Here is a 25,028-nt window from a genome sequence, read left to right as displayed (position 1 = left end):
CATGGCACAAATTAAGATGGCTAAGAAAGGAAACAAGCAATAATTCAAACATGAATTCCAATCCGAAGCCACATGGGTGTGAGTTTGGGAGTGTGTACGATGATGGTAAGGCGTGTGTGCTCCCGCTCACATGGTCAACTCCTGCACCTGATCCAGGGTGAGCAGCAGCCTCCAGCTCCTCAGAAATACTTATGGCATGAAAAAAAAATCATGCCCCTGGACTGCAGCAGTGAGGGATTAATGTGGCAGCTCAGACCCCTGGCCCTGCCTCCTACTCTCACAGCCTCCAAAGCGGGGCTCACTTCGGGTGCATGTGACCCAGGCTACCCCACAGAGCCCCACGCTGAGAAGGGCCCTGCGCTCGGTTTAATGCTCTTCTGTCCCTCATTTGAAATCCTGAATCATTTACGAACAAGAGGCCCCATAATTATGTAGCTGGTCCTGCCTAGGGTCTAAGGTTTCAGGGCCACAGAACTCTGAGCTAAATAAATAGAAGTACTCAAGAATAAATTTAGTAGGGCTGGATTTCTGATGCATATCATCTTGAAGACAGAAGGCAAATCATAAGTGGGAAGACCCAGCCATTGTCTGTCTCCAGGTCCCATCCCCACCAACATCTCTGGCTTCTTGGTGGTATCCCAAAGGCTAGAAGGAGCATGTGGGGACTCAGGACCACAGAGGGCAAGAAATTTGCCCAAGATCACACAGCAAGTGAGTGGCAGGGCTGGGGCTAGAAAATTTATACCAGTTCCCACTTTGTAACACTCATGCTAGGCACTGTGCTCAACATTTTAATTTAAAATGTTTAAAACACTAATTTAATCCTTACAATAATCTGTATTTTACAGATGCAAAAAGTGAGGCTCTTCCCAAGGCCCACCAGTAAGACTTGAGTCCAGGCAGGCCGGCTGGCTGGGAATTGGGAACAAAGGGGCCTAAAACAGGGGACTTCGTTCTCCGGATTCTCCCCCGCCATTGGCTAAGGGAGGCTCATTATTTCTGTTAGGCTTCCCTTTGTACATGCAGCCATATTCCTACTCATTTTGCTCTCAATAAGAAGGGGTCTGCCTTCTTCCCCAGGAGCTGCCTTTCCGGGAATCCAGAGTCTGTGTGGGGGCAGCCCAACCCCAAGCAGGAATGTACTACTGACCCTCGGGCCACTGAGCTGTGCAGTCAGAGAACAGTCAGTTTCCCTGCTCAGGTGGGGTGGGGGCTGGGACTGTGCCTGGAGCCCTTCCATAGCCCCTCAGGGACTAGGTCTGAGGGCACCCACCTAGACCACCCAGGGCCCACAGCGCCAGTGGGTGTGGGCAGAGGGGCCATGGATGCCTCTGGGAACTCTGCACAGAGGGGGCTGCCCTGCCAGAGGGTGGCAGGCAGATCTGCTGCTGAAAAGACCCAAAGCATCCTGGTTAAAGACAGGTGCTGTGGTTAGTCAGAGGAGCCGTGGGTGGGCAGAGGACAGAGGGGTGCTGGGCGGGGAGGCCAGCGGGGTTCCAAGCCCCACTCCCAGCAGCTGCTGCCTGACCCCATCGTAGCCCCTTGGGCTGGGTCTCCCTCTCAGTTCTCAGGTTCTCACCTCGCCCCATGATGGGGCGGTGGTGTGCAGAAAAGAGACAAACTTAACACTGTTCCGAGGTCCAGGATCCCAGCCACCTCCCCACTCCCTGGGGTGGTCTGCCTTGGTGGTCCTCTCCCACTTACTGGGATGTCCCCCTCCTATCCCCCCACCCACCAGCTCCCCCAGCCAAAGCCAGGCTCTGTGAGGATGAGGCAACAGCAGAAACAGGGGCCAGTGGAGTGGGATGAGGTAAGCAGCTGCTGGGTCCCTGGGTCCCAGGCCCCCCCGGCCCCCCAGCCCCCCGGCCCCCAGTCCTGGGGTCCGTCTGTCTCCCTGGCTCAGTCTCCACTAGAGCCATGACTGAGTGAGTGATGGAGAGCAACAGCAACGGACCCAGCACCAACATTCCCATCCCAGGGCTACAAAAAGTGCAACGTCTTGTTTTCTCCACACTGGACGCTTGAGATCTGATTATCAGTGAATCAACTGCCAATAATTTAATGAGCATCTACCATGTGCAGAGCAGGGCGCCCCTGGCTATGACAAACTGACTCTCCACCATCTGTCTCCCAGCTTGGGGCACAGGGGCACACATATTTACCCAGGCGCTCCTGTCTATATCAGGAGTCACAGGGGTTTGGGAGGGAGGCGCCCTCACCCACTTGCCTGGCACCTCAAGTGCATCCTCACTTCCCGAGGCTGCCCAGACCCAACTGGAGGGCAGGCTGAGGCCAGACAGAGCAGGCTGCACCGCAGGTGAGGGTCTGCGGGGGGCGACGAAGCAGGGAGGGGTCCCAAAGGCCCCACGTCTGTAATGAGACCCTCCTCTGGGGCAGGATTCACAATGTTTCAGCTGACATCTGGCTGGACACTGCTCTCCATTGGAACGGAACGCGGGTGGGGCTGAGGGGTTAGGGGCTAGGGGCAGAGTTCAATCCTGAACTGAGATTGAGGCTGCCCCATTTTCCAAGGTCTGCCAGCCTCCCTCATCTTGCCCTGGGCAGGATCTCTGTACTGTTCACCAACTGTACCAGCTGACTCCAGAATGTCTGGCTAGCGCTGTAGTCCTAGCAAGTATCTGGAAGACAGTAGGTGCTTAATCGAAATGTATTGAGTCTCTCCAATCAGATCTGAAGTTCCTTCAGACTCTTAACCCTGTCACAGCACCCCGAACATAGTAGGTGGTGCCCAATAAATTTTTAGTGGCTGATGGAAGGGTGCATACTCATTACACTCAGTCCCAAGGGCATTGTGGGGAAACTGAGGCCCAGCTTACCCCACTGCCCTGGGGTCCTCTTGGCACCCAGGGCCCTGCATATTCTCTAGTCCAGGTTTTGCCCCTTGAGCCACATACAGGATAAGACCCTGGGCCTTGCTTGTGCTGGGCAGACAGGCTCATGGAAAGCCACCCCCCCGCCCCCGCCCAGGCCCAGCAGAACATCCCTGGAAGGCTCTGGTCCAGCATCTGCTATAAAGCCCTTCAAAGAGATTATTTAAAAAAATTTATCCATAACCAATATGGTCTATGGCAAGATGGATGTTGCAGGAAATGGGAGTCTGAGCAAGAACAACGGGCTTATCTCTCATGTCTGCTGGGAGCAGGGCTCAGCAGGGCTGGGAGCAGCCCCTCATAGCGTGTGCCGGCAACCCCTGGGCCTCTCCTCACCCCCATCCCTCTCTTGCTCTGTGTGGGTCTGGACCAATCCCCTGAGCCCTCAGATGCCACGTAAACAGAACAGTGTGAGTGTGTGTATGTGCATGCGTGTGTGTGTGTGTGTGTGTGTGTCTGTGCACACATCACTGCTTGGGAAATCCCCACATCTGGTTCACACGTGACCAAGCTGTTCCCAGAAGGCACAACTGGGAGGGCCTGGAGGACAGCAGAGGGTCAGGAGTGTGTGAGCTCTCTGGGGAGCACAGAGTTAACCCTCTGGCACCAGAGCTCAGGATCTCCGGCTAATGCTGGGCTTCTCTCCCCAGGAGAAGCCAGGAAGGAGACTGGTGCCCAGAGAGCTTTGTCCTGGTTCGTTACGCAACTGGGGGAAAATGGGTCCCCCTCATCTTCACCTGCAATATGAAAGGCCTGCTTCTTCCTCTGTCCTATCAATCAGGGTCAATCATCAACCACTGGGGAGACTCCCTGGCTGGAGAGTCCTTCCCCAACGGAGATCAATTAGTCAGATTTTAATGAGCACCTTGAGGTCCCGGCCACCTGGCTAGGGCAAGCATGGCCCTGGAATTGTATGCTCTTTCCACAGGCAAGGATGTGTGTCCCCCTGGAGACAGCTGGAAGCCAGAGTCCTCCTGATGATAAGTTCTCTCCAGCCCAGGCACACGGATTAATTTTATAATTAGAGCTTTTTAAGCTTCAGCGACATTAGCAATCGAGTGGCCGTCTGCGACAGCATCTCTGAAACAGCACCACCCAGTAGGTACTGCAGGGGTATGGAAGACGAGCCTCAGCCTAGTTTAGAGGACGTGGCCCCGCCGATGCTGAGACTGGCCAGATGTCCTCTGTACGGCCACTCTCCCTCTTCTCCAGGCTGACTCATTTAAAAACCTCCGGGAACCGGGGTGGAAAGCCTTGCTCGGCACCCCCCAGGCAGGGCTGTGTGCCTCCCACAAGCAGGCTTCCTCGTGCTCGGCCCCACCTCCGCCATAGCACTTGGACGTTGTAGCATTACTGCTGTTTACTTTCCTTCCTCCTCCAGCCGACTGACAGTCCTGAAAATGGGGACCCCATCCTACCCGTCTTGGTACCCCGTGCCTTCCACGGCAGGGCCTGGCAAAGCAGGTGCAGGGCAGAGCCACGGAGGTCAGCTACGGGTCTGGCAGGAATGAGCTCCTCCCAGCAGGGAGTCCAGGCCAGCATCCCTTCAGAAACCAGCTTCCTATCAATTCATCCTGGAAGGGCACCCCCGCCCCCCACCCCCCCACCCCCGGCCCCAGGGGAGAACAGCCTTGAATGTCCACTAAGCTGTGAGCTTAGAGCAGAGAGAGAAACCAAGGTCATCAGGGAAGCTGAGGAAAGAGCCCTCTTCTGCACAACCCCGTGATCAAATGCAAATGAGAAGCGGTAGAGGGCTCTTGGCACAGATGTGGTCCCAGGGAGGGATGGTGCAGGGCAGGGAGCTGACAGACCAGAAGAACTTGTCCCATCCTGAAAGATCTGCCTGAAGGGTGTTACAGCTGCATGTTTGCTCAGTTTCCCCAGGGGGCCACTGCCAAGGTACAAAGACAGTCTTAGTTTGGCCTCTGGTCCCCAGTCTGTCATCACAGCTTTATAAGGACCTCACCCTCCTGCTGGGGACACTTATGCACCCAACCCTGACCTGGATCCAATACGAGGGGAGAGGCAGCCCCCACACCCCTGTGGGGTGTCCTCCAACCCTGTACCCCAAAAGTTAGCCAGAAACAGGGTCAGGGGGAAGGATCACCGAGAGGTGACGGCTCTTCCTTCTGAGCACAGGGACGTGAAGGGAACTTGACACGGCCCAGTTTCCGCGGTATAAGACTCCAGTTCTAACCTTAACAAATACATCTTCGTCCCAGCTGCCTGGGTCATGCGTGGCAACGACAAGATCCAGGGAACAAAGCAGAAAGAGTCAAGGAAAAAGGCTCCCCCCCCCCAAATGTCTAATTTTTACTGAAACTTTGGAAAATTTTTCTTTGCCTTCACATTTCAGAACTGACCAATTATAAAAAGGCCATGAGCCAACTAAGTCACACACGCCACATTTCTGTTTCTAAACAAAGTAACCCTAGATCAGAAAAAGGTGCTAAAACAATAAGTAATGAACATTTCCCCCAAATCTTTGTTTTTCCGCTGGCTTCATCATTACTGGAAATATTGCCTCTTCTGTCACATGCCCATAAACCAGAAAGCCGAAGTGAGGAACACATTATTTTCTGGCTGAGGGCTGTGGTGGGAAGCCTTTCTTTGCTGGACCACAACGTGGGTGTTTCCTACCCCCAAGAAGACAACCTTGTAGAAAGAAAAGGCAGATGGAATCTTGTCACTGCCTCCTGATGAGGCCAGCAGGGAGGCCAGTGCTTGGGGAGGCCCTGGGCCTTTCTCCAAGCCTGGACTGCTGGACCATTGCTCTCTGTCTCCCGATGGGTCCCCTTTCCACCTGGTGGCCATCTCCTCCACTTGGGAGACAGCTGAGGGCACCTTCAGAGCCAGCCCCATCAGTCCGGGGCACTTTTACCCCGAACACCGCCATCAACCCACGTGGATGGCCCATCTCAGGTCCGAGCCTGGCTTGATCTCACAATCCCTGGAGAGCCCATCAACACTCCTGGGCCCCGCCCACAGAGAGGCTGATGCGGCAGGTCTGGGCAGGGTCTGGGATCTTGTACTTCAGCGAGCAGCCTGAGCACACCTCCAGCCTTTCATCTGCTGTTCAATTCAGGACCATCTTTCTACTTTCCAAGCAGAGGAAGCTGCGAGGCTGCAGCGTGGGGCAGAGAGAGGCTCAGCAAGCAGGGCCAAGGGAGCGGGGCTAGCTGGGGTGGGCCGGGGGATGCCAGGAGCCCTCCGCGTGCCTCTGACCTGGGCTCCGTGTCCAGGCCAGTGGGGCAGTGGGGCCGCGCTCCCTCTGGCTGGGGGAGGGGTGGTGCAGACAGACAGACAGACACACACACACACACACACACACACACACACAAACACACGAGCAGCGCGTTCACTTTCTCCATCCCATCACTGCCACATGGGCTGTGTGTGGAGCTGCCAGATCAATCCACCTCCTTTCATTTCCAATTAACTGGCTTTGAACTCCGGGGGTGACATCAGGCTGAGGACCCGGAGCCACGAAAATGAGAATTGTTTAAAAACACCAGCCCTGATGAGATGTGCCAGAAGGCGATGCCTTCACGAGACACGTTCACTTTTGGAACGGGCTGTTGGAGGGTGCCAGGAATGTCTTGGCCATGTTCGCCAAGCAGCCTGGGCCTTTCTCACTGAGGATGGGTTTCTTGGGCAGACAAGAAAGCCTTGGAAATTGCTTTGAAAAGACTTGCTGATCTTGCCTCTAAAGCCTCCTTTCCAGACTCATCTCCCGTTGTCCCTGCTCCCAGCCCTCTCTCCACTCCCGCCAGGCTGGACACCTCTCCTTACCTCAAATTCCTCACCCTGATTCCAGCCTCTGAGTCCTCGCTCATGCCCAGCCCTCCCACCAGAGTGCCCAGCCCTCTGTTCATCCCCAGCCTCCCCCATCTTCCTAGCCCTGTCCAACAGCCTGTGGCTCTGCAACCTAGCCTGTCTTGCATTTGTTAATGAGTCCCCGACAATATTCCGCTTTCTTAGTTGAAGCTCGAGCTCTATGGGGCCAGGGACAGCAATCACTTAAGAGAAACGAGAGCCTCTAGGAGAGCTGCCCTCTGGAGGGGAGTGAAGGCTGCTGCTGTCTGCTGTGTCTCTGTCCCCTCCCCCTGTGGCTGGGGAGCAGGTCAGGCCTGGGGCCAGGATAGGGCACCTTGCCCTACAGGGGCCTTCATCTTGGGGGAGGACAGCCCCAGAGGCCTTACAGCCCCGCTTTCTCCACATGCATCGTAATGGCCCTACTCACACCTCTGCCTAGTTCCAGGGCCTAGGGGCAGCGTGACCTGCCGGGGACCAGTTCTGCCCACTCCCACCTTGGACAGGCAGAGCCCCTCTCTTGGCGTTCTCTACAGGAGGAAGGTAGACAAACTTTAGAGTAGCCAGTACTTATGGGCTTTAAGCAAATCCACTTCATTAAAAACCAAATTCATACAAAGACAAATGAAGAGGATAGTAGTCGCATCCTGTAAAGAAACCTTTTCCCCAATTACGAATCCCTTACGACCAGTAAGTTCCCTCTAGATGCCTCAGGGGTATTCTCTTGGGGCAGCCCCATCCCAGTCTATGGACCCTCCCTCCTAGAGGCCTTCAGAACCCAAGTCCTGGTCACCCTTGGGCCTTGGCTCAGGATGGAACAGACTTCAGTGGAAGAGGTGTGGATCAGAAGGGCCCGATTCAAATCCTGTGTCTACCTGGCCAGGTGACCTGGGCCAAGTCCCTTAACCTACCTTTCCTGGTCTATAAAATGGGGACAAGACCACCTGCCCAGGTTGTTGCAAGATTTACTAGCGATTATGAGATGGTGCACACTCCACCTTCTCCTGTCTGATTGAGAGGGCTCACTTCTTGGAGGAGGGCAAATAGCAAAGCCAGGGGTCTCTCCTGTTTGAGAGCTGGATACCTATGATACTGCCTCCTATTCATAATAAAAATGGCTTAACCCTCGGCGAGCGTTTACTGTGCCAGGCACAGTCTTGGAGTTAACACTTCACAGGTAGTAACTCATATTCAAGCCTCAAACAACCGGATGAATCGTCATTCCCATTTCACAGACAAGGAAACTGAGGCACAGGGAAGTTAAGGACTCGCCTAAGACCACACAGCTGGCAGGGCTGGGACATGAAACTAAGCACTTGGGCTCCAGAATCCGGGTTCTTAACTCTACGAACAACTCCGCAGTGGCCGGGTCTACCTTCTGTCTCCTCTGAGGCCAGGCCTCGGGCTTGGAAAATGAAAATAAATGCATCAAGTGGGTCTTTTAACTCATGGACCAAGGGCAAGACCAACTTCTCCCCTCCTTCCAGACTCTATCAATACTTAAACCAGTAACAGTGGCAGTGGCTATCATGGTGACCTCGCTATGCGCCAGGACCTCTGCTACTTCGAACCTTACATTTAATGAGACAGACACTATTTTTACCCCCATTTCCATAAGGGGGGGTAAAGGCATAAGGGGGTCAGAGGTTAGGCAACCTGCCAGTCGCAGAGCAAACACACGGCAGAGCTGGGGTTCCAACCCTGTCCGTCTGACACCAAAACCTGAACTCTTATGTTCATGCAACATGCTTCTGTGCCCACCGGAGTAACACTGATCTCATTAACTCCGTCCAGTAAGGCAGATTTTATGATCAATAAAATGGAAGTTGGACCGAACTCCCCAATTTTCCAAGGAGAAGTATAAAGTAAACAGGATTTCAGGAGGAACATCAACAGTTGCCCAAAAGAACAAACTTGCAACACTCTTGAGTAACCTCATTTGCGTTCAAACGAGCTGCATCTCCTCAGGGGACTGCTGGATGGCCCTCTGCCTGGCAACCATCCGGGGCCAAGACGAAACCGCAGGATCCGTGGCCGCCTGCCCCCCCCTGGCGGCGAAACTCGGAACTCCACAGCCGGGCTGGGGAGAAACGCAACTTCCAGAAGGGAGAGCGGGGCATTGGGTCTTTTTCAGGTGTGAAGAGCACCCTCTGCTCTGGGGAGCCTGCTCCAGCCCCCTCTCAGCTCGTCGGGGAAGCCAAGCACCACTTCTAGCAACAGGACCTCCCTACCACCAGGCCCAAAGCCCCCTCAGTGCATCACCTCCTGGGACCCTCTGCACTTGGCATCAGGCTCTTTCGACTTCATTTTACAGGTATGACGGCCAGTTGTTATGTGTCAGCCTGCCTAGGCTACAGTTCCCAGTTACCCCACCACTCACTACTCTAGGTGTTGCTGCGGAAGGTATTTTGCAGACGTGACAAAGTCCATAATTAGTTTATTTTGAGTGAGATTATCCTAGCTACTTGGCAGGGGGGTGGGTGCTGAGTCATCAGCTGAAAGGCTCTGAGAGCAGAGCCAAGGCTTCACGGAAGAGAAAATTTCACCTGTAGACCATGGCCCTGGCCTGCCCTTGGACCTTGGACTTGCAAAGCCAGCCCCGACCATCGTGTAAGCCAAGTCCTTGTGAGAAACCTCTTGATGCGTAGCTCCCCCTGGGTCTGTTTCTCTAGTTGCACCCTGACCAATACAACAGACCGGTGAGGCAGCCGAGCTCAGTTGGAGGGGTCGGCCCAAGGCCACATGACTGGCAAGCGGGGCTGACTGCCGCTCCCTAGCACCCACAGGAACCACTCACACAATCATCGAAACCCAGTCACGCAGCTCACCCTCTGTCGCTGCTGGAATTCTCAGGACCTCTCACCTACCCCCTCTCCTGGTCCATCTCCACTCACCAGTCAGAAGACTCCTTCCGAGATCTAAGTCAGATCATGCCCCCACTCTCCTCAGAATCCCCTAGTGGCTCATCTCACTCACAGTGAAAAGTCAAAACCCTTGAAATGGCCTGCAAAGCCCTACGTGTAAAGACCTACACGGTCTGTCCTGCTTCCCCCACCCAGAGCTACCTCTCTGCTCTCACCTTTTACCGCCTTGCCCTCCACTGTTCTCCACCCTAGCCACAAACCTCCCTGCCATGCCCTGAGCAGACCAGCAAGCATGCTCCCACCCCAGGGCCTTTGCACTGTTTACGCCTTTGGCCTGGTGTATTCTTCTTCAGGTACCCACGTCACTTCTTTGCTTCCCTCTAACAGGACATTCTTAGATAATACACACTTCATCACCCTAGCAGACTGCAAACTTCTCGAGGACAGAAAGACCCATCCCTATAACCACGACACCCGACACAGTACCCGACCTACAGCTGCTGGTGCTCGATAAGGCCAGCTGAAGTCTCTGGTCTCCGAACAAGCCACGCTCGGTCCTGCTGTCCCACCTTTGCCCAAGTGCTGTCCCTTGATCACCAAAGTTGCCTGTTCTCTGCCCCCAACCAGCAAAATTGCTCCTCTTCCCAGATAATTTCCCCTGATTTGAGCCTGCAGGGAGCTCTCTGTCCTGACCTGCAGTCTCATCCATGCACGTGTGAGCTCCTTGACCCAGCTGCTCCTTCAGACAGCACGAGGAGACCCCGCTCCTAGTGCAGGCCCTGCGGCAAGGTCTTCCCTCTCAAGGTGGTGGGACACAGATCATACAAAAGAACACCCACGAGAGGGTGTGGTCCATCATGCGCACAGTGATGGGAGGGGGCAGCTAAACACCAGAGAATCGGGGCTTCTCTGAGGTGACAATCAAGCCGAAATGTTAAGAAGGGGCAGCCGTGTGAAAGATCAGGGAACGGCATTCCCGGCAGAGGGAACAGCACGTGCTGTGTGGAGAGAACAAGCTTGCTGTGTTTAAGGAAGGGAAGGTGAGTGGTATCACAGAGCAGAGAGGGCGGGGGCGGGCATGTTGGGGGTGGGTAGAGCCTGGGGCAGGACAGCAGGGAGGGGCTAAAGCACACAGAGCTCTGTAAGCTGGATTAAAGAGCTTTTTCTGGGTCGGATGGGGCAATTTAAGCAGTAAAGCACATGATTTGATACTTGCTTTGAAGAACTCACTCTAGCTGTGGTGTGGAGAACAATGCGGAGGGGCAAGGGTGGGAGCAGACAGACCCAGGAGGAAGCTGAGGTCTTCCTGAAGAGAAGGGAGCTTCCATCATTGTGTGATGGCGGAGGAGGTCGGGTTGGCACGGGAGAGAAAGGGAGGGGTCAAAGGCCACTTCTTGATGCTGGGCCTGAGGAATAGCATGGATGGTGGAGATGCAGGGAGGGGCAGGTTCAGCGGAGGGAAGGAGGAAGCAGAGAGAAGACTGAGGCTACACTGCCTGCCAGTCTCAGGGTCACCGGTCCTGCCTCTTCTAAGAGGCTGTAAGCTGCCTGAGAACTTTCTTGCTGTTGACTCCACCTTCCCCAGGCCTGGCTTCAAGTCTTGGATCTGTGCTCAATAAGAGACCCCCCGGAGGAGGAAGAACTGGGGTTTTGGGAACTAATAGGTGATAAGTGATGACCAGGAACAGCATCCATGCTCTCTGTGCACACACTGCTGCCTGGAGTGACTCTGGGAAGCTCCGTGAACTTCATTACAGAGTAGGCTGGAGCCCTGAACATGGATTCAGATCCTCACTTGGCCACCAACTGGAGGCAGCCACTCTCTGAGTCTCAGTGTCTCATCAGTAAAATGGGAATCCCACCGCCCATATGCAATGAGCCTTTGGGCAGCAAATGAGAAAACATATATGAAGTTGCCAGCCCCTAGGGGATGCTCAATAAATAATAGGAGCTAGAGCTAGCCCTTTGGGAGAACTTTCTAGGTTGCAGTGTTCTAAGCATGCTTACGTATATTAGTTTGTACAATCTTCGTTATAACCATATGAGAAGTGTATTAGTCAGTGTTCTCCAGAGAAACAGAACAGGATGTGTATATATATAGAGAGAGAAAGAGATTTATTTTAAGGAATTGGCACACGTGATTAGGAGGGCTTGGTTAGCCCAAATCTGATGGGGTAAGATAGGATGGTAGGCTGGAGACTCGGAAAAGAGTTGCAGTTCAAGTCCAAAGGCAGTCTGGTAGCAGGATTCCTTCTTCTGAGGGGAGGTCAGCATTTGTTCTATTAAGGTCTTCAACTGATTGGATGAGACCAACCCATATCATGGGGGGTAATCTGCTTGATTCAAAGTCCAGTGATTTATATGTTCATCTCATCCAAAAACTACCTTGACAGAAACACCCAGAATAATGCTTCACCAAATATCTAAATACCACGGCCCACCACTGACACATAAAATTAACCACTACAAGGTGGGTATGAACATGGTCCCCAATTTACAGAAGAGCGAACAGCACAGAGAGGGTAAGAAATCTGCCCAAGGTCTCAGAGGAGAAAAGCAAGACCGGATATTACTGCTGTCTGGCTCCAGAGCTTGCACTTTTAACCATGACACTAAGTGGCCATTATCATAAGCCAACATAAATTAAATTTCTCTCTCCATCCTTTTCCTGGCCTGAAAAGTGGAAGGCAGAGAAACCGGGGGAGGCTTGCCCGGGGTGAAGCAGCCTGGGTGGGGCCCTGACTTATTTAGGAAGCAGCACAGAACCTGAGCCTTGGAGATGCAGGGTAGGGGGACCTGAGAGGTTATCTGGTGCAGCCCTTGACTTTTTAGAGGGGAAACTGAGGCCCAGAGTACAGAAGGGACTCACCCAAGGTCCCAGGGCTTCAGAAAATACTGATGATGACAAACTTATACTTGTATAGTAGTTATTATGTCCTAGGGATTATTCCACACGAACTTACTTAAACTGCTACGTGTGAGGTAGATACTACTGTCATCTCTGTAGAAAATGAGGAAACTGAGGCAGAGTTTAGAAACTTGCCTAAGGTCATGCAGAGCAGAATCTGAGCCCAGGCACAGGTAGTACACTATACCTCTGAGGCCCAAGCAAGGTTCTTGGGTGGGGCTGGAGGGGTGATGTGACACAATCCCAGGTGTGCCCCAGTTCTCCCTCCCGGGGCTCTGACTGCAAGTGACAGCTGGGGCCCACACGCAGTACGCAATTCCTCGGGTTCCTAATGCAGCCTCCCCCTCCTGTTCATGCAGGAAATACCCTTCTGCATCAGTGGGTGGGCAGACCTGAGACCCCCCCTGCCCAGCTGCCAGGCACGTGCACACACACATCTCCTCCCACACTAGACACCTCCCAAACAGGGACACAAACACACATGAACACAGACTCTAAGAAGATATATCCCAACACACTGGCACACACACTTCAATACCTGTGTGCCCTAAGGAGTAAACATACCCTCATGGCATACAACTATGAAGACCCACGCATGTCCATACACAACCCCACCTACACACATGCCCCCCAGTACATACACCAGGGCACAACTTTCCTGGTCCCTATAAACATATAAGCAAGCACTTGCACACAAAAAACATAGCAACCCATACTCAGAAACACACGACATACAATTACACCTATCCCAATTCACATTCTATCCCTTATACATGGGCACACACACCTCTGCTGATCCACAGGTCAAGGCACTTCAACAGATATCTCCCCAGGGAACCAATAACTTGAGACACGTGTTTATACATACTCCCACATCCCCGAGGGCCAGAACCCCCAGATGGCTGCTGGTCCCATAACTCACCACCCCCATAAGTATGGGCAACACACATGTCAACACAGATCGCTTAAGTCTGCCGCCCTCCCCCCTACCCCCCGCCGCCAGACACACAGCCCTAACTCCTAGGGACCACCCTCCCCCAATGAACTGTGCGTCACCCACACCCAGGCACGTGCAGAACCCCGCCTCCCCCACCAGGAGAGAATCCTTCTCTGACCCCAGCCGACAGCGCCTAGCGCCTGGCCCACAGCGTCTGAGGATTTGCCCCCCCTCTCTCCCTGTTCCCACCCCTTTCGCAAACTCTGGGTGGGCCCTGGCACCTGTCAGGCCAATGCCAGGGCCAGTCGGCCCCCTCCCATCTAGGCCTCTACTGCCACCACGTAGAGCCCCCACCCCCGCAGCAATGAGAAAGCGCTCAGAGCTGGGGGAAAAGGAGAACGTTTGCGTTGCAGGCGTTAAAAACTCACAGCCACTCAAGTAGGACCCCCTTTTCAGTCCAGGATCTCACCTTCGCACAGGGAAAACCCTGCGTCTCTGTTAACCCCCTCATTACCGCCGCACCACCGGAAGGACCCAAGGAGAAGTCACAGCAGTGCTCAGCAATAGGCACCGCAGCCCACGGTGGGGGGCGGGGGGAAGATCCGGCTGCCAGCGTTGCGGGGGCCCTTCACGAGACACCCCCACACCCTCCCATGCACCCACCCGCATTCCCACCGGGAGAACCCAGGGAGAGCCTGAGGGGCTTGGTGGGAGAAGGTGTGAGTACCAGAGAGCTTAGGGGCCATGGGCTGGGGAGGGAGACACCTGAAGGGAACCCGGCCCCGCGGGACCACGGGGCGGCCGGCAAGGACAAGCCCCCAGAAAGTCCTCTGCAGGATCGGAGAGGCGCGAGCGCGAAGCGGGAGGGGAGGTTGTAAGGAAAAACGCCCGGAGGCTCCCTTACCTGATTTCCTCTTGGAACTGCCATAGTCCCTGAAAAAGAAACAACAACAGACAGACATGGTTAGGGCCGGGCAGGGGCGCGGGGCTGCGGGGCTGCGGCTGCGGGGCGCCCACCGGCTGGCTGCGGTCGGTCCGCGGCACCACTGCTCATGTGATCCTGGCGGCCCGCGAGCCGCGCGCTCCGCAGCCGCACGCACTGCGCGCCGCGCCTGCCCGCGGATCCCCCCCGGCAGCCGGCCCCGGGCGCGAGCCACGGGCCCCGCCCCGCCCGCCGCCCGCACCCCGGACCCCGCCCCGCCCCCGGCCGGCCGGACGGGAGGGGCTCGGTGGGCACCCTCCCGGTCTTCAGCGGGTGGGGGAGGGCGGGGCAGGTTCTCACACACTTTGTAAATAGGGAAACTGAGGCCCCGGGCGCCCGCGCCCCTCCCCTACAGAAGCTTCCCCTCCCAGTTCTTTGCAACGCTTGCTCATGCCCACTCAGACTTCCAGTCACGACTGAAATGTCACCTCCTCAGCGTGTCTTCCCCAACATCCTCCCCATCTCCTCTCCTCTGCATAATTACAGATTTGTGTGACCCTTAATTAAAGTCTAGCCCCGGACCTAGACCCCAGGCTCCCTGAAGTCACACTGTGGCTTGACTCCTCCCATTACTTCCCCTGGGCCCGGCGTAGGTGCGGATATATATTGGCGGTAGGCTGAATATTGAACAGATATGTCTTTCACCTTAAAGTCTCAGGCTGGGAAATGGATTCAGCAGCGGTGAGGGAGGGCACAGCACAATGCAAGGGTTAACTGTGAGGCTAGGAATAGTAATAATGGAGGTTCAGCTTCTGAGTGAGTCCTAGATTCAAATCTCATCAATAGCAATAACTCAACACCTCCCAGCCTCCATTAACCTGCCCTGGACTACCCCAGGCTGAGGCCCTCCAGCAAGGACTTAATCCAGACTCAGGATCACGTTATTTCCCAAACCCTGCCCTTGTTGCTGCCTTTGGCCCCTCCAACCACCGCTTCCATTCCCCAATCCTCGGGGAGCGGAGAGTTACAGGCCTCTGAAAGGCTGAAGGCTCCTGGAGGGCTCAGGAGAGGCGGGCTGGGGGTCTATCCGGAGACTGGAGGAAATGCCTTTATTTTCCCTGGGGGATCAAAGAAAATGCCAATTGTTGGACTTTGGTCTAAGCGAACTAGCCAGCTCCGTCTGCTGGAAAGAAGTGATTTCGTGGAGGAAGGAACAGCAGGTTCATAAGAAAGAGAGTCAACCTCATGGAGACGCCCCGAGATTCTGATTCTGGAGGTCTAGGGGTATAGCCTGAGCTTTTGGGGAGTTAGGCACCAACGTGATTTGCTTGCACAGCCAAGGGTGAGGGGTTGCACAGCCAAGGGTGAGGGGTTCCACCTCTCCTAGGCTCCTAAGTTTTCTAAAGTTTGGGCTCAGACCCCCAGTGAATCAGAAAGCTGGAGCTGAGGCCCAGGAACCTGCATTTCTGATACCTTCCCCCTACCTGCCCATCTTAGTTTGAGAACTCCCTTAGTATCCCATGCTTCTTTTAATCCTCACATCCACACTAAGAGGAAGGTCTTATCACCCCCATTTTACAGATGAAGAAACAGAAGCTCAGCCACTGCCCAAGGTCATCCAACTGGGAAAGAGCGGTGGTACATACAGCCACCTGCCAAGAATGGAAATGGCAGGGTGGACGAGGCAGAGGAGGACCTGCTATATCTGTGGCCTCCAGGAGCAGTTAGGAAGGTGGGGAGTTCCCATGCAACCCCCCCCCAACCCCGACCTGGCAGTCTGGGCATGCTCATCTCTCTAGGACAGAAGGGAAGACCAGGAGAGACTGTGTCCCAGAGTGCCTGGCTGGGCCCCTTGAAGCTCACATGGTGGCTATGTCCTGCCCAGCCAACTTGCCACTCCCGGGGAGGAATTCATTTCTCAGGCTTTTGTGCAGAGTGAGGGAGGCCTGGGAAAGGAGCTGTCCCTCCCTGCTCCACTATGTTCCTGCTGGTCCTGCAGAAGCCCTCGGGGGCCTGGGACCACAATGCCCACTGACCATCTGCTGGCTGCCGGTGGCACAGGCGGACGTGGCTTCCTCACAGTGCCATAGCCACCTAGCTTTTTCTCTCTCGTTTGTGCAGCTACTGGCTGCCCAGGATTTGCTTTGAGCTTGTCAACAGCACCAAGAAGGGAGGCAGGCAGGTCATTCTCGGGTGACAGGAGCACACCGAGGCTTGGGAGTGGGAGAGGGACATAATTCCCAGGTGCCCAGGTCAGCAATACTCAGCTTGGTTTTTCAACAGGATCATCTGGGGAGCTGGTTACAAATTCAGATGTGGAATCCCACCCAGCCAACCACACTGTCTGCATCTCTGACAAGTGCTGGCCGAGAACTCCATCCCTTCGCTACAACCCTGACAGGCAGGCAGGAGTGGTACCAGGGGGCACTGCAGTCTCATCAGGACCCCAGCCACCGCTAAGAAACATTTCTGCTTTCTAAGAACGATGTGCTTGCAGTGCCAAAGAAGCTTCCAGACAGATCCCTGGCCGGCCTGTCCTTTAACCAAAGTATAAGCCCTTCCCACCTGGACCCCTCTGCAGGAGGTGTGGCTTCCACAGTTCACAGGTGAGGAGGGCAAAGCTTAGAGAAGTGACAACTTGTTCAAGATCACACGATGAGTAGGGGCAAGGCTGGGATTAGGCACGGAGAACCCAGGCCTTGCTCTGGTGCTCAGATCCTCAAGCACTGCTACCCCAGAGCCATGGGTGCAAGGAAGGGAGGGGAACGTCTGACCCAGAGAAGCACCTGGGTCAGTGGGGGTGGCCGGGCTCTGACTGAATGGTGGGAGTGGCCGGCACAGGGCACCTGGCCCCCTTCACAGGGCACCTGGCCTCCAGCCTGAGCAGGCCTGGCCCTAATAGGAAACCTCTTGCAAGTTTCTGGTTGGGCACCTTTGAACAAAGCCATTTCGTATTTTCAGCCGCTGAATATGCTGCGAAGCGGCTTAGGTACCTAGTGGCTGGGACTCCCCCATCCCTCACATATCAGGGCACGGGCGGGGGAAAGGCAGGGCCTGGCCACCTCCAGCTGCCCTGCAGTCAGTCCTGGCCTGGGCAGGACTGCAGGACCCTCTGCCGGGGTTCAGCTCCCTAACAACCCAACCCCCCTCCCACTCTTCCCCTCCTTGCTCCAATTCTTGCCCTGAGCTGGTGCTGACAGCCCCCACCCCGCTGGTGATTCCACTCGGGTAGGTCACAGTCTAGCCTCCTTGTAACTTGCTGCTGAATCACTATATCCCAGGGAGCCACAGGAAGCAGAAGGGGAGGGGAAGGCCAGTCTCCCTCTAGTGCCGCCAGAAGCTAATGTAATTGCAAAGGCTCCCAGGCTGTATCCTGACCCGGTCCCAACAGGCCACTCAGCCTTCTCCACAACTGGTACTGAGGATGACTAAGCCCCCAGGTACGGTGACCCGGCCATTCCAGGCAGACTGGGACAGTTGGCCAGCTTCTGGTCCATAGGTCTGGCCTGGCTGGGGGGGAGAGGGGTGGAGTTCCTCCAACACAGCACCGTACTCCTCCCTCATCTCAGACTCCTGAGGCCTCCCCCATCCCCTCCCCCACAATCTCAGGATATAAACAGTTCCTCTCCTGTCCCTGCCTCTAGGGTGCAGGGGACAGGTTCCAGAAGCAAGAGAGAGCCCAGTTCAACCATCTACTACTTGCTAGCTGGGTGGCCATCTTGAGCCTCTGCTTATCTGTAGAATGGGGATAATAACAGTACATTTAGATTTAAGAAGATGAGTGTACAGTATCATAAAGGGGTTTGTGTAGTGCCCGGCCCAGAAAATGCCATGTAAATTGTCCTTGTTATTAGTCTTTCACACCTGGAACTGACCCCACCTCAGTTGCTAGCCAAATGGCAAAGTCCTGTTTAAACTTGGACGTCACCATGATGCTGGCAGCACAGTACCAAGCAGGGGCAACTCCAGCCCCGTTTGCAGAGTTTTGCACTTTCGCAGACACCAAACAAGCCTGCTCTCTGCTGAGCGCGGTCCACCTAGGAAGAGCCCTTTTCCATACAATGAACATCTGAACAGGGTTCGTCTGGCTACAACCATACTCTCAGGGAGACACTGACCCCTAGGAACTGGCATGCCTGGGCTCACTTATCAGGTGCCTTTAACCTCCCAGAATGGCCTACTCTCTGAGCCCCAAGCCACAAGACATAAAGGTCCTGCATTTTCATGCTACGGCTGAAGAAAGGTGGGTCAGCTTACTTTCCCCCCATTTTTTCCCACTCTAATTTCTCTGGGTGAGACATGTTGCTCTCCTCCTGCGGACATTCTAGTGAAGGGGCTGGGCTAGAGACAGCAAAGAGCATGAGGCCAGAGTCAGGGGGCAGAAAAGGCAGTTAACAATTCCTACCTGCTGGTCACCTATCTTGGCACACGCCTTCCCACTCTCTGCCCTCCCCTGAGAGTTCCCGGCACCCATGTGACCTTCAGGGCTCAGAAACAGGCAGGGGTGGTGGTAACCCATTTTATGAACAGGAAGACTGAGCTCCTGAGGGCTTCCGTGGTTTGCCCAGCCTCCCGAAGCTGAAGTGACATTGCTGATGGGGTGTTCCCCACCCTGAGGCCCGCCGGGGAGTGGGCTGCAAGAAGGGGATGCAGGAGCAGCAGGGAAAGGCTCTTGCTGGGGAAAGGAGGCGGCCGTCCTGCCAGTCAGGGATCCCCGGGGTGGGAGAGCCACTGAAGGTCTGGCCAGGCCAGCTCTGTGGAGAGATGCTGAGTCCCTGCCAGGTGGAACTCTGCCACCCCCTCTCCCTCCCATTCTTGCTCCCATTAGAGAGTGCCCTGACGGAGGAGGGTGCGCACGCGGGAACTTCCAGCCTGATGTTCTCACTCTCTGTCTGCTGGCTGACATTGGCCGCTCAGCCCAGGATGCCCGTCTGCAGGGCCTGCTGCTGCTTGGAACTGCGTGAGAGGCCTGCTGGCTGGCCAGACGGCTGGCTCTGGGTGACCTTGAGAGCCCAGGGTCTCAGGAGACCTGGGTGGGCCTGTAAGTGAGGGTATGCAACCGTGGCCAGGGCAGTGACACGGAGCCCGTGCGATGTGTAACAGTGATCTTGACTGCCATTATCCCCCACTGAACATGTTTTCAGCTCCTGTCGTAGGCTGCTCGTGAAGGCCTGGGCAGGTGCAGGAGAAAGAGGACCTGCTCTGGCCTGCGAGTTTAGGGCGAAGTTGGGGGAATAGAACTGACCAGCACAGTGAGAAACCTAACATTCTGAGACATTCCAAGAGGCACAGGAGTGGTTATATTCCAAGTGCAGAAAAAAGAGAGATCCCAGAGTCATGGAACATCTAAGACAGGCTTCCAGGAGCAGTGGGCTTTGAGCTGAGCCTTGAAGGATCAGAGGTATTTGGATCTATGGAGAGGGCAGAGGGTGGTGGAAGGCTCTAGAACCAGGAACAAGCAGCTCCAAACAGGAGGAGTTGAACTGGGGAGGGTGGGTGAGCAGATGGACGGGCAGGGAAAGGCCAGGCCGGAGGGGGTGGGGGAAGGGGTGGGGTGGGGTCGATGTCCCTCCGTGAAATCCAGATGATTTCGGAGTCAGGGAGGGGTGTGGTCAGAGTGTGACTGGAGGAAGATTTTTGTTAAGAGGCGAGGCAGATGGTCAGGGGGCAGGACGGGAGGGAGCTAATGCCAAGTCTGGCACTGACATCAACAGATCCCGGTTCTGGGCCCAGCTCTGCCCCAGCGGCTGGTGCACCTGGGCAGGCCACTTCAAACTGCTTCCAAATCACAGGCTGTGACCCCTTACTGAGTTCTGAAACCAACCTGGTGTGTCCCAATAAGCATTTTAAAAATATAGACGAAACGATGGCATCCGTCATGGTGAGGTCAGTATTGTCTTGTGAAACCTGTTTCAGATGTCAACCTACTTACTCATCTGTATTGGGTTGTGATGGGAAATGTGTTACTATGGCAGAAAAAGTGACACTGACAACACTGACCAATGAAGGCTCGGGGCCCGTTTCCCCAGCCCTCACGGGAGGGTACTCCCAGGTGCCCACACAGCCTGTTGATTCTCTGTGAAACCAATGCAGTGGGGCAGAGCACGTCGGTCCAGACGCTGAGGGAGGAGGGTCTGGGCAAAGGCGCTTCAGGTCAGCTGAGGTCGGGTGACGGCTGAGGGAGTTTCCCACCCCGCTCAGCCCCTAGCTGGGTCTCTGTTCTGGCTTTTCAGAGCCTTTGCACGGAATGGTCCTGCGGGGCAGCGACCTCCAGGGAAGACAGACAGAGGGGGGCATGAATGCTGTTCTTTGCCCCCATTTGTGCCCTGATGTAAACTGTGGCACTGAGGGCCCTTGTGTCCGACAAGAATCCGTCCTTTCTCCATAGGATGTGTTTTCCAGGGTCCCGAGAATGGGCCCCATTGTGGCCATGTGGCTAGTCCAGAGAGGCCGGAATTCCTGCCATGGGTGAAAAAGCCGAATTCCTGGGGCGGGAAAGGGTCTTGGGGGCCCCCCAGTCTGAGTCCCAGAGAGGCCCAGGCCGGGGCTACGGCACACCCCAGAAACCTCCCCGGCCATGTGCTTATCTGCCGAACATCCCAGAGCGTCTCTGCCGCAGCTCCATCCACAGCAAAAAGACAAAGCACTGTCTATCTGTCTTCTCTGGCTGGACTCACCATTCTGGGCAAAGGCCCTGATAATGCTGCCAGCCTGCAGATGGTTCCACTGTGTCCAGGCCTCGGAGCAGAGGGTTAAGAGTGTGGGTGGGATGGAGCCTGGCTCAGCCACTTGCCACTCAGTGACACAGGCAAGTCACTTACCCTCTCCGGACTTTCAGTTGTCAAAGGGAGACACAAATATCCTACCTTTGGGGCGGGAATGACCTGAGACCATGTGCAAAGCTCTTAAAACAGAACCTGGCATGTGGAGAGAACCCTGGCCGAGAGCCTGGCTTCACAGCAGGGCTCGATGGAGTGTGGATGGTGGCTAGGATATAGGAATTGCTGACTGGCCCATCCTTGTGGGTATGGACTTCATAAGGATCTGGCCCTATTGCCCAGGGAGCCAGCTCAGGACCCTGAAAACAACAGGCCTGGGTCTCCACTTGTGTGCATGCCAAGAAGTCCCACCTGGATGGCAGCTGATGAGCAGTCTGTGGAGGAAGGGGAGGCGGGGGTGCGGGCACAAAGCTGGTTTCCTCGAGGGAAAATGAGGCTGCTCAGCCCTCTGGCCGCAGAGTGCTGTGAGCCTCCCAAAGGCTGCCTGAGCCCCAGCACCCTCTGCTGCCTGGCCGTGGGTCTCCCTGGACTTCTGGAAGGGGCAGTGACAAAATGCTGTGCTGGGGTTCGATTGCAAAGGTCCTGGAGAGAGGAGGGCAGAGGGGGTCTTCCATGTTTGCAGGCCTTCCTGGCCTGTCTCCAAGGACATTTGTCTGTCTGTCCACCCAGCTGTCCACGCCTTAACTGACGCTCACCCCAGTCTTGTGTCTGAGCAGAAGACACAAGAGTTCTGCCCTCACAGAGCACACTGCCTAGTTGGGAGCGACAAGACAAACACACAGGAAAAGAAAACACACAGTCACTTTGTGATTTGATATTCCGGTCAAAAGGATTTGTTGTATAGGAATTTCCTGGGAAGGGGAGGTCAGAGTGGTCGGGGGCAGTTGGGAAGGGCTGTCTAGAAGAGGGGGCTCTAGAGCTAGCCTTGCAAGATGAGTATTAGAGCAGAGGCAGGAAGGAGGTTTGGGTGGAAAGGAGGAAGTGAGCAAAGGTGCAGGGGCAAGAACAGATATGGGAACTTGCATGCGTGTGTGCGTGTGTATGTGTGTGTATTGGCGTGTGTTCGTGCGTGTGCTAGGAGCAGAGGGTGAGGAGACCTCAGGGAGGCTGTCTGCCTGGGGCGGGGGTGGGCAGGATCTGCACCTGGGGCTGGACTCAAGTGAAGGCACATGGCTTAGATTTTAGAAGAAACTTGGCGGGAGAAACCCAGGGGTGATGTGTGTAACGGAAGGTTTCCCCCAGAAGGTGGCAGCACCAAGCTCCGTGACAGAGAGTCCAGTTTCCATCTGGTTCTGCTTTCCCCTGTGTAGCCTGTGGGATGGGCACTTGTTTGGGGGAAGACGGAAGACTGCTTCGGGCCACACTAGAGTGGCCCCTTTTGCAGAACTGTGCATGATCTCTGTGTGTGTGTAAGATACACACTGGGGCCGCACTGCTGAGCGGACCTCCAGATTGGCCTCCAGCTGTAGGCCACTCACTCCCCAGCCCTGGCCTAACTTCAAGCTGGGCCAAGGGCTCTCCGCTTCCCACGGACGCCCAGGAGCCTCCAAGGCCCAGCTGTGCTCGTTCCTGCCTTAGCGTCCGTGGGAAAGAACACTTGAAGCAGGGTCCCAGGCTTCTCCCGGCACCTGGCTCCTAGCCCCGATGCGGTTGCCTCTCACAATCAGAGAACCCTGTGTCTCCCAGACTTTCTCGAGCTCCACAGATGTGCAAGCACTGAGCACCCAAGACAGGCCAGGCCCTTTGACACCTCCTTGAGGTGGTCTCTGAGGCAGGTGCTTTAGGCCCATTTTAGCAGGGGAGGCTCAGAGAGGTCAAGTAATCTGCCCGTAGCCACACAGTAAGCAGCAGGGAAGCAAGGCTATTTGTGCTTATGGCCTCCTCACGCGCCCCCCCCACCCTCTCCGGTGTTTCACAACATTCCAGCCCAGAAAGTCCATTGCGATTCTGACCCCCCATGGCACCAAGTATCCCAATTCTGTCCCCAACACCTAGTGGTGCCCCAGCCCGAGCAGCTCGATAGAATGGTGATCACCGATAGAAATGGCCTCCATTGGCACTGGCCAATCTGGTGGCCACTGCCACTGTGTCTGTCGAGCACTTGGAATGTGGCTAGTATGACCCAAGAACTGATAATCTGATTTGACACAAATTTTAATTTAAATAGCCACAGTGCACCGTCCAGTACATTGGACAGTGCAGGCTAGACTGCCGAGCTGAACGTGGCTCGTGCGGGAGATGCCTATGTATGCAGTCGCCTGGCTTCAGAGCCCAGCGCTGCCAGATTGTTCTGAGCGTCTCTGTCTTCATTTCTGCTCTGCAAACTGAAGAGCCCAATAGCACCCGCCTAACTGGATTGCTGGAGGACAAAAGAAGTTGATGCCTGTGAAGTACCTGGGGGCCAGCAGGCTCAATAAAGGCGAGAATGCCTGAGCCCCCTGCACAGCCCACTGGCCCCACTGCCCAGTCACAGAGCCCCGCACAGGCCCAGTGGCTCGGGGTGGGGGAGGAGCAGCTTGGGAAGGACGTGGGGAGATGGGCCTGGCTGGCCCTAGCAGGGTGGGCCAAGGCTTGGGGTGCTTGTTTAGAGATGAAGAGACCCAGGCTTGTAGGGGAGGGAGGGCGGGGAAAGCCACTTCGCCAAGACCATGTGGCTGGTGGGTGGCAGAGCTGAGTGGTTCAAGCCCCATCTATGTGGCTGTTAGATTTTCCTATTCCCCAGGAAGCCCAGCTGCTGCCAGGCTGCAGGCCTTGGCCCTCATTGGTTGGAGGCAGCAGGGGTAACAGCCAAGCGTGGATCCCCCTCACAGCTGGATCAAGTGGTGTTGCTCCATGAAGGGGCAGGTGGCTGCCACACTCAGCACACTCTGGGCCCAGGGAACTTGGGATGCTCCGGGCCAACCTGGGCCCACGGCAGGCTGGGGGCTTCCCAAGGGCACTTCCTCAACTACTGCCTCCCCTAAGCAGCATGTGAGAGAGAGGGTGGACCCAGGAGTCTCGAAAGATACCAAACCAGGCTGCCCAACGTGGCGGCGGGGGGGGGGGTCCCAAGACCTGGGTTTCAGGTTCAACTCTATCTGAACCAGAGCATGACCTGGGAGATGGGCACTCTCTCTGTGCCTTGGTTTCCCTGACTGAAAAAATCAAGGACTGGGCGCCTCTTAACTTCTGCAGAGAGGCCTTGAGCTCTGGGCCCTGGATAGGCCTGCACGCCACATGCCACGGGAGGGGCAAGCCGGAGCCCTGGCTACCAGCTTCCTGCTCCAGCCCTCCTACCAGCACTGAACGTGCTCTCTCCTCTGGGTCAGCCAGGCTCCAACCAGTGAATTCATTGCTCTCCAGGACACCCATTACAGATCCCAGTGGGCCAGCCCTGGGCCACCACCTTCATCCTCTGCTTTGTAATGACACCTGAGCGTCTGCTGCCAAGAAGTCCTCTGTGGCCCTGGAGGAGGCCTGAGCCCTGGGACCCCAGAGCATGGAGGGGAATGGGGAGGGGGAGGCAGGGGGTGGGTCAGGCCTTAGTAGGCGTCACCACTGAACAGCCCTCCCACACTGAGTAAACCCTTCTTTCCCAAAGATGTGTGTGGGTGTGTGTGTTGGGGGAGGGGGGAGACTGCTATTATTGCTGTTATTATTATATTGTAATTGACAAGAATAGTACTTTTTCAAGCATTTGTATTAGACCAGCTACCAAACTAAGCCCTTGACACATACCAGCTCATTTTATTCTCACAACACTCCTCTGTGGTAGATTCTCTTATTTCCTCCATATTACAGAAGAGAAATGGAGGATCAGGGAGAGTATATAACTTATGTAAAGTAACACAGCTAGTGAGCCCAAGCTATCTTAGTCTAGTGCTCCAATCATTTACCACCTGTGGCTGGTAAGGACACTTTAAAATCCAGATACG

General features: G+C 55.4%; 1 protein-coding gene across 2 annotated transcripts in view; it reads right to left on the bottom strand.

Annotated features, from left to right (window-relative positions):
* The window catches only part of SH3PXD2A (SH3 and PX domains 2A), a 227,836-nt gene that overhangs the window by 61,886 nt on the left and 140,922 nt on the right, over nucleotides 1–25,028 (bottom strand). For both annotated transcript variants that reach the window (XM_028098787.2, XM_028098789.2), the window contains exon 6: nucleotides 14,318–14,346. In XM_028098787.2, the coding sequence (XP_027954588.1) occupies nucleotides 14,318–14,346 (29 nt within the window). The remainder of the gene's footprint in view (nucleotides 1–14,317; nucleotides 14,347–25,028) is intronic.

Source organism: Eumetopias jubatus, unplaced genomic scaffold (assembly GCF_037043125.1).
Source record: "Eumetopias jubatus isolate StellerSeaLion01/CBP00866 unplaced genomic scaffold, mEumJub1_p1.0 scaffold_17, whole genome shotgun sequence".
In the NCBI taxonomy this organism is placed as follows: domain Eukaryota; kingdom Metazoa; phylum Chordata; class Mammalia; order Carnivora; family Otariidae; genus Eumetopias; species Eumetopias jubatus.
This window is presented reverse-complemented; position numbering and strand designations above follow the sequence as displayed.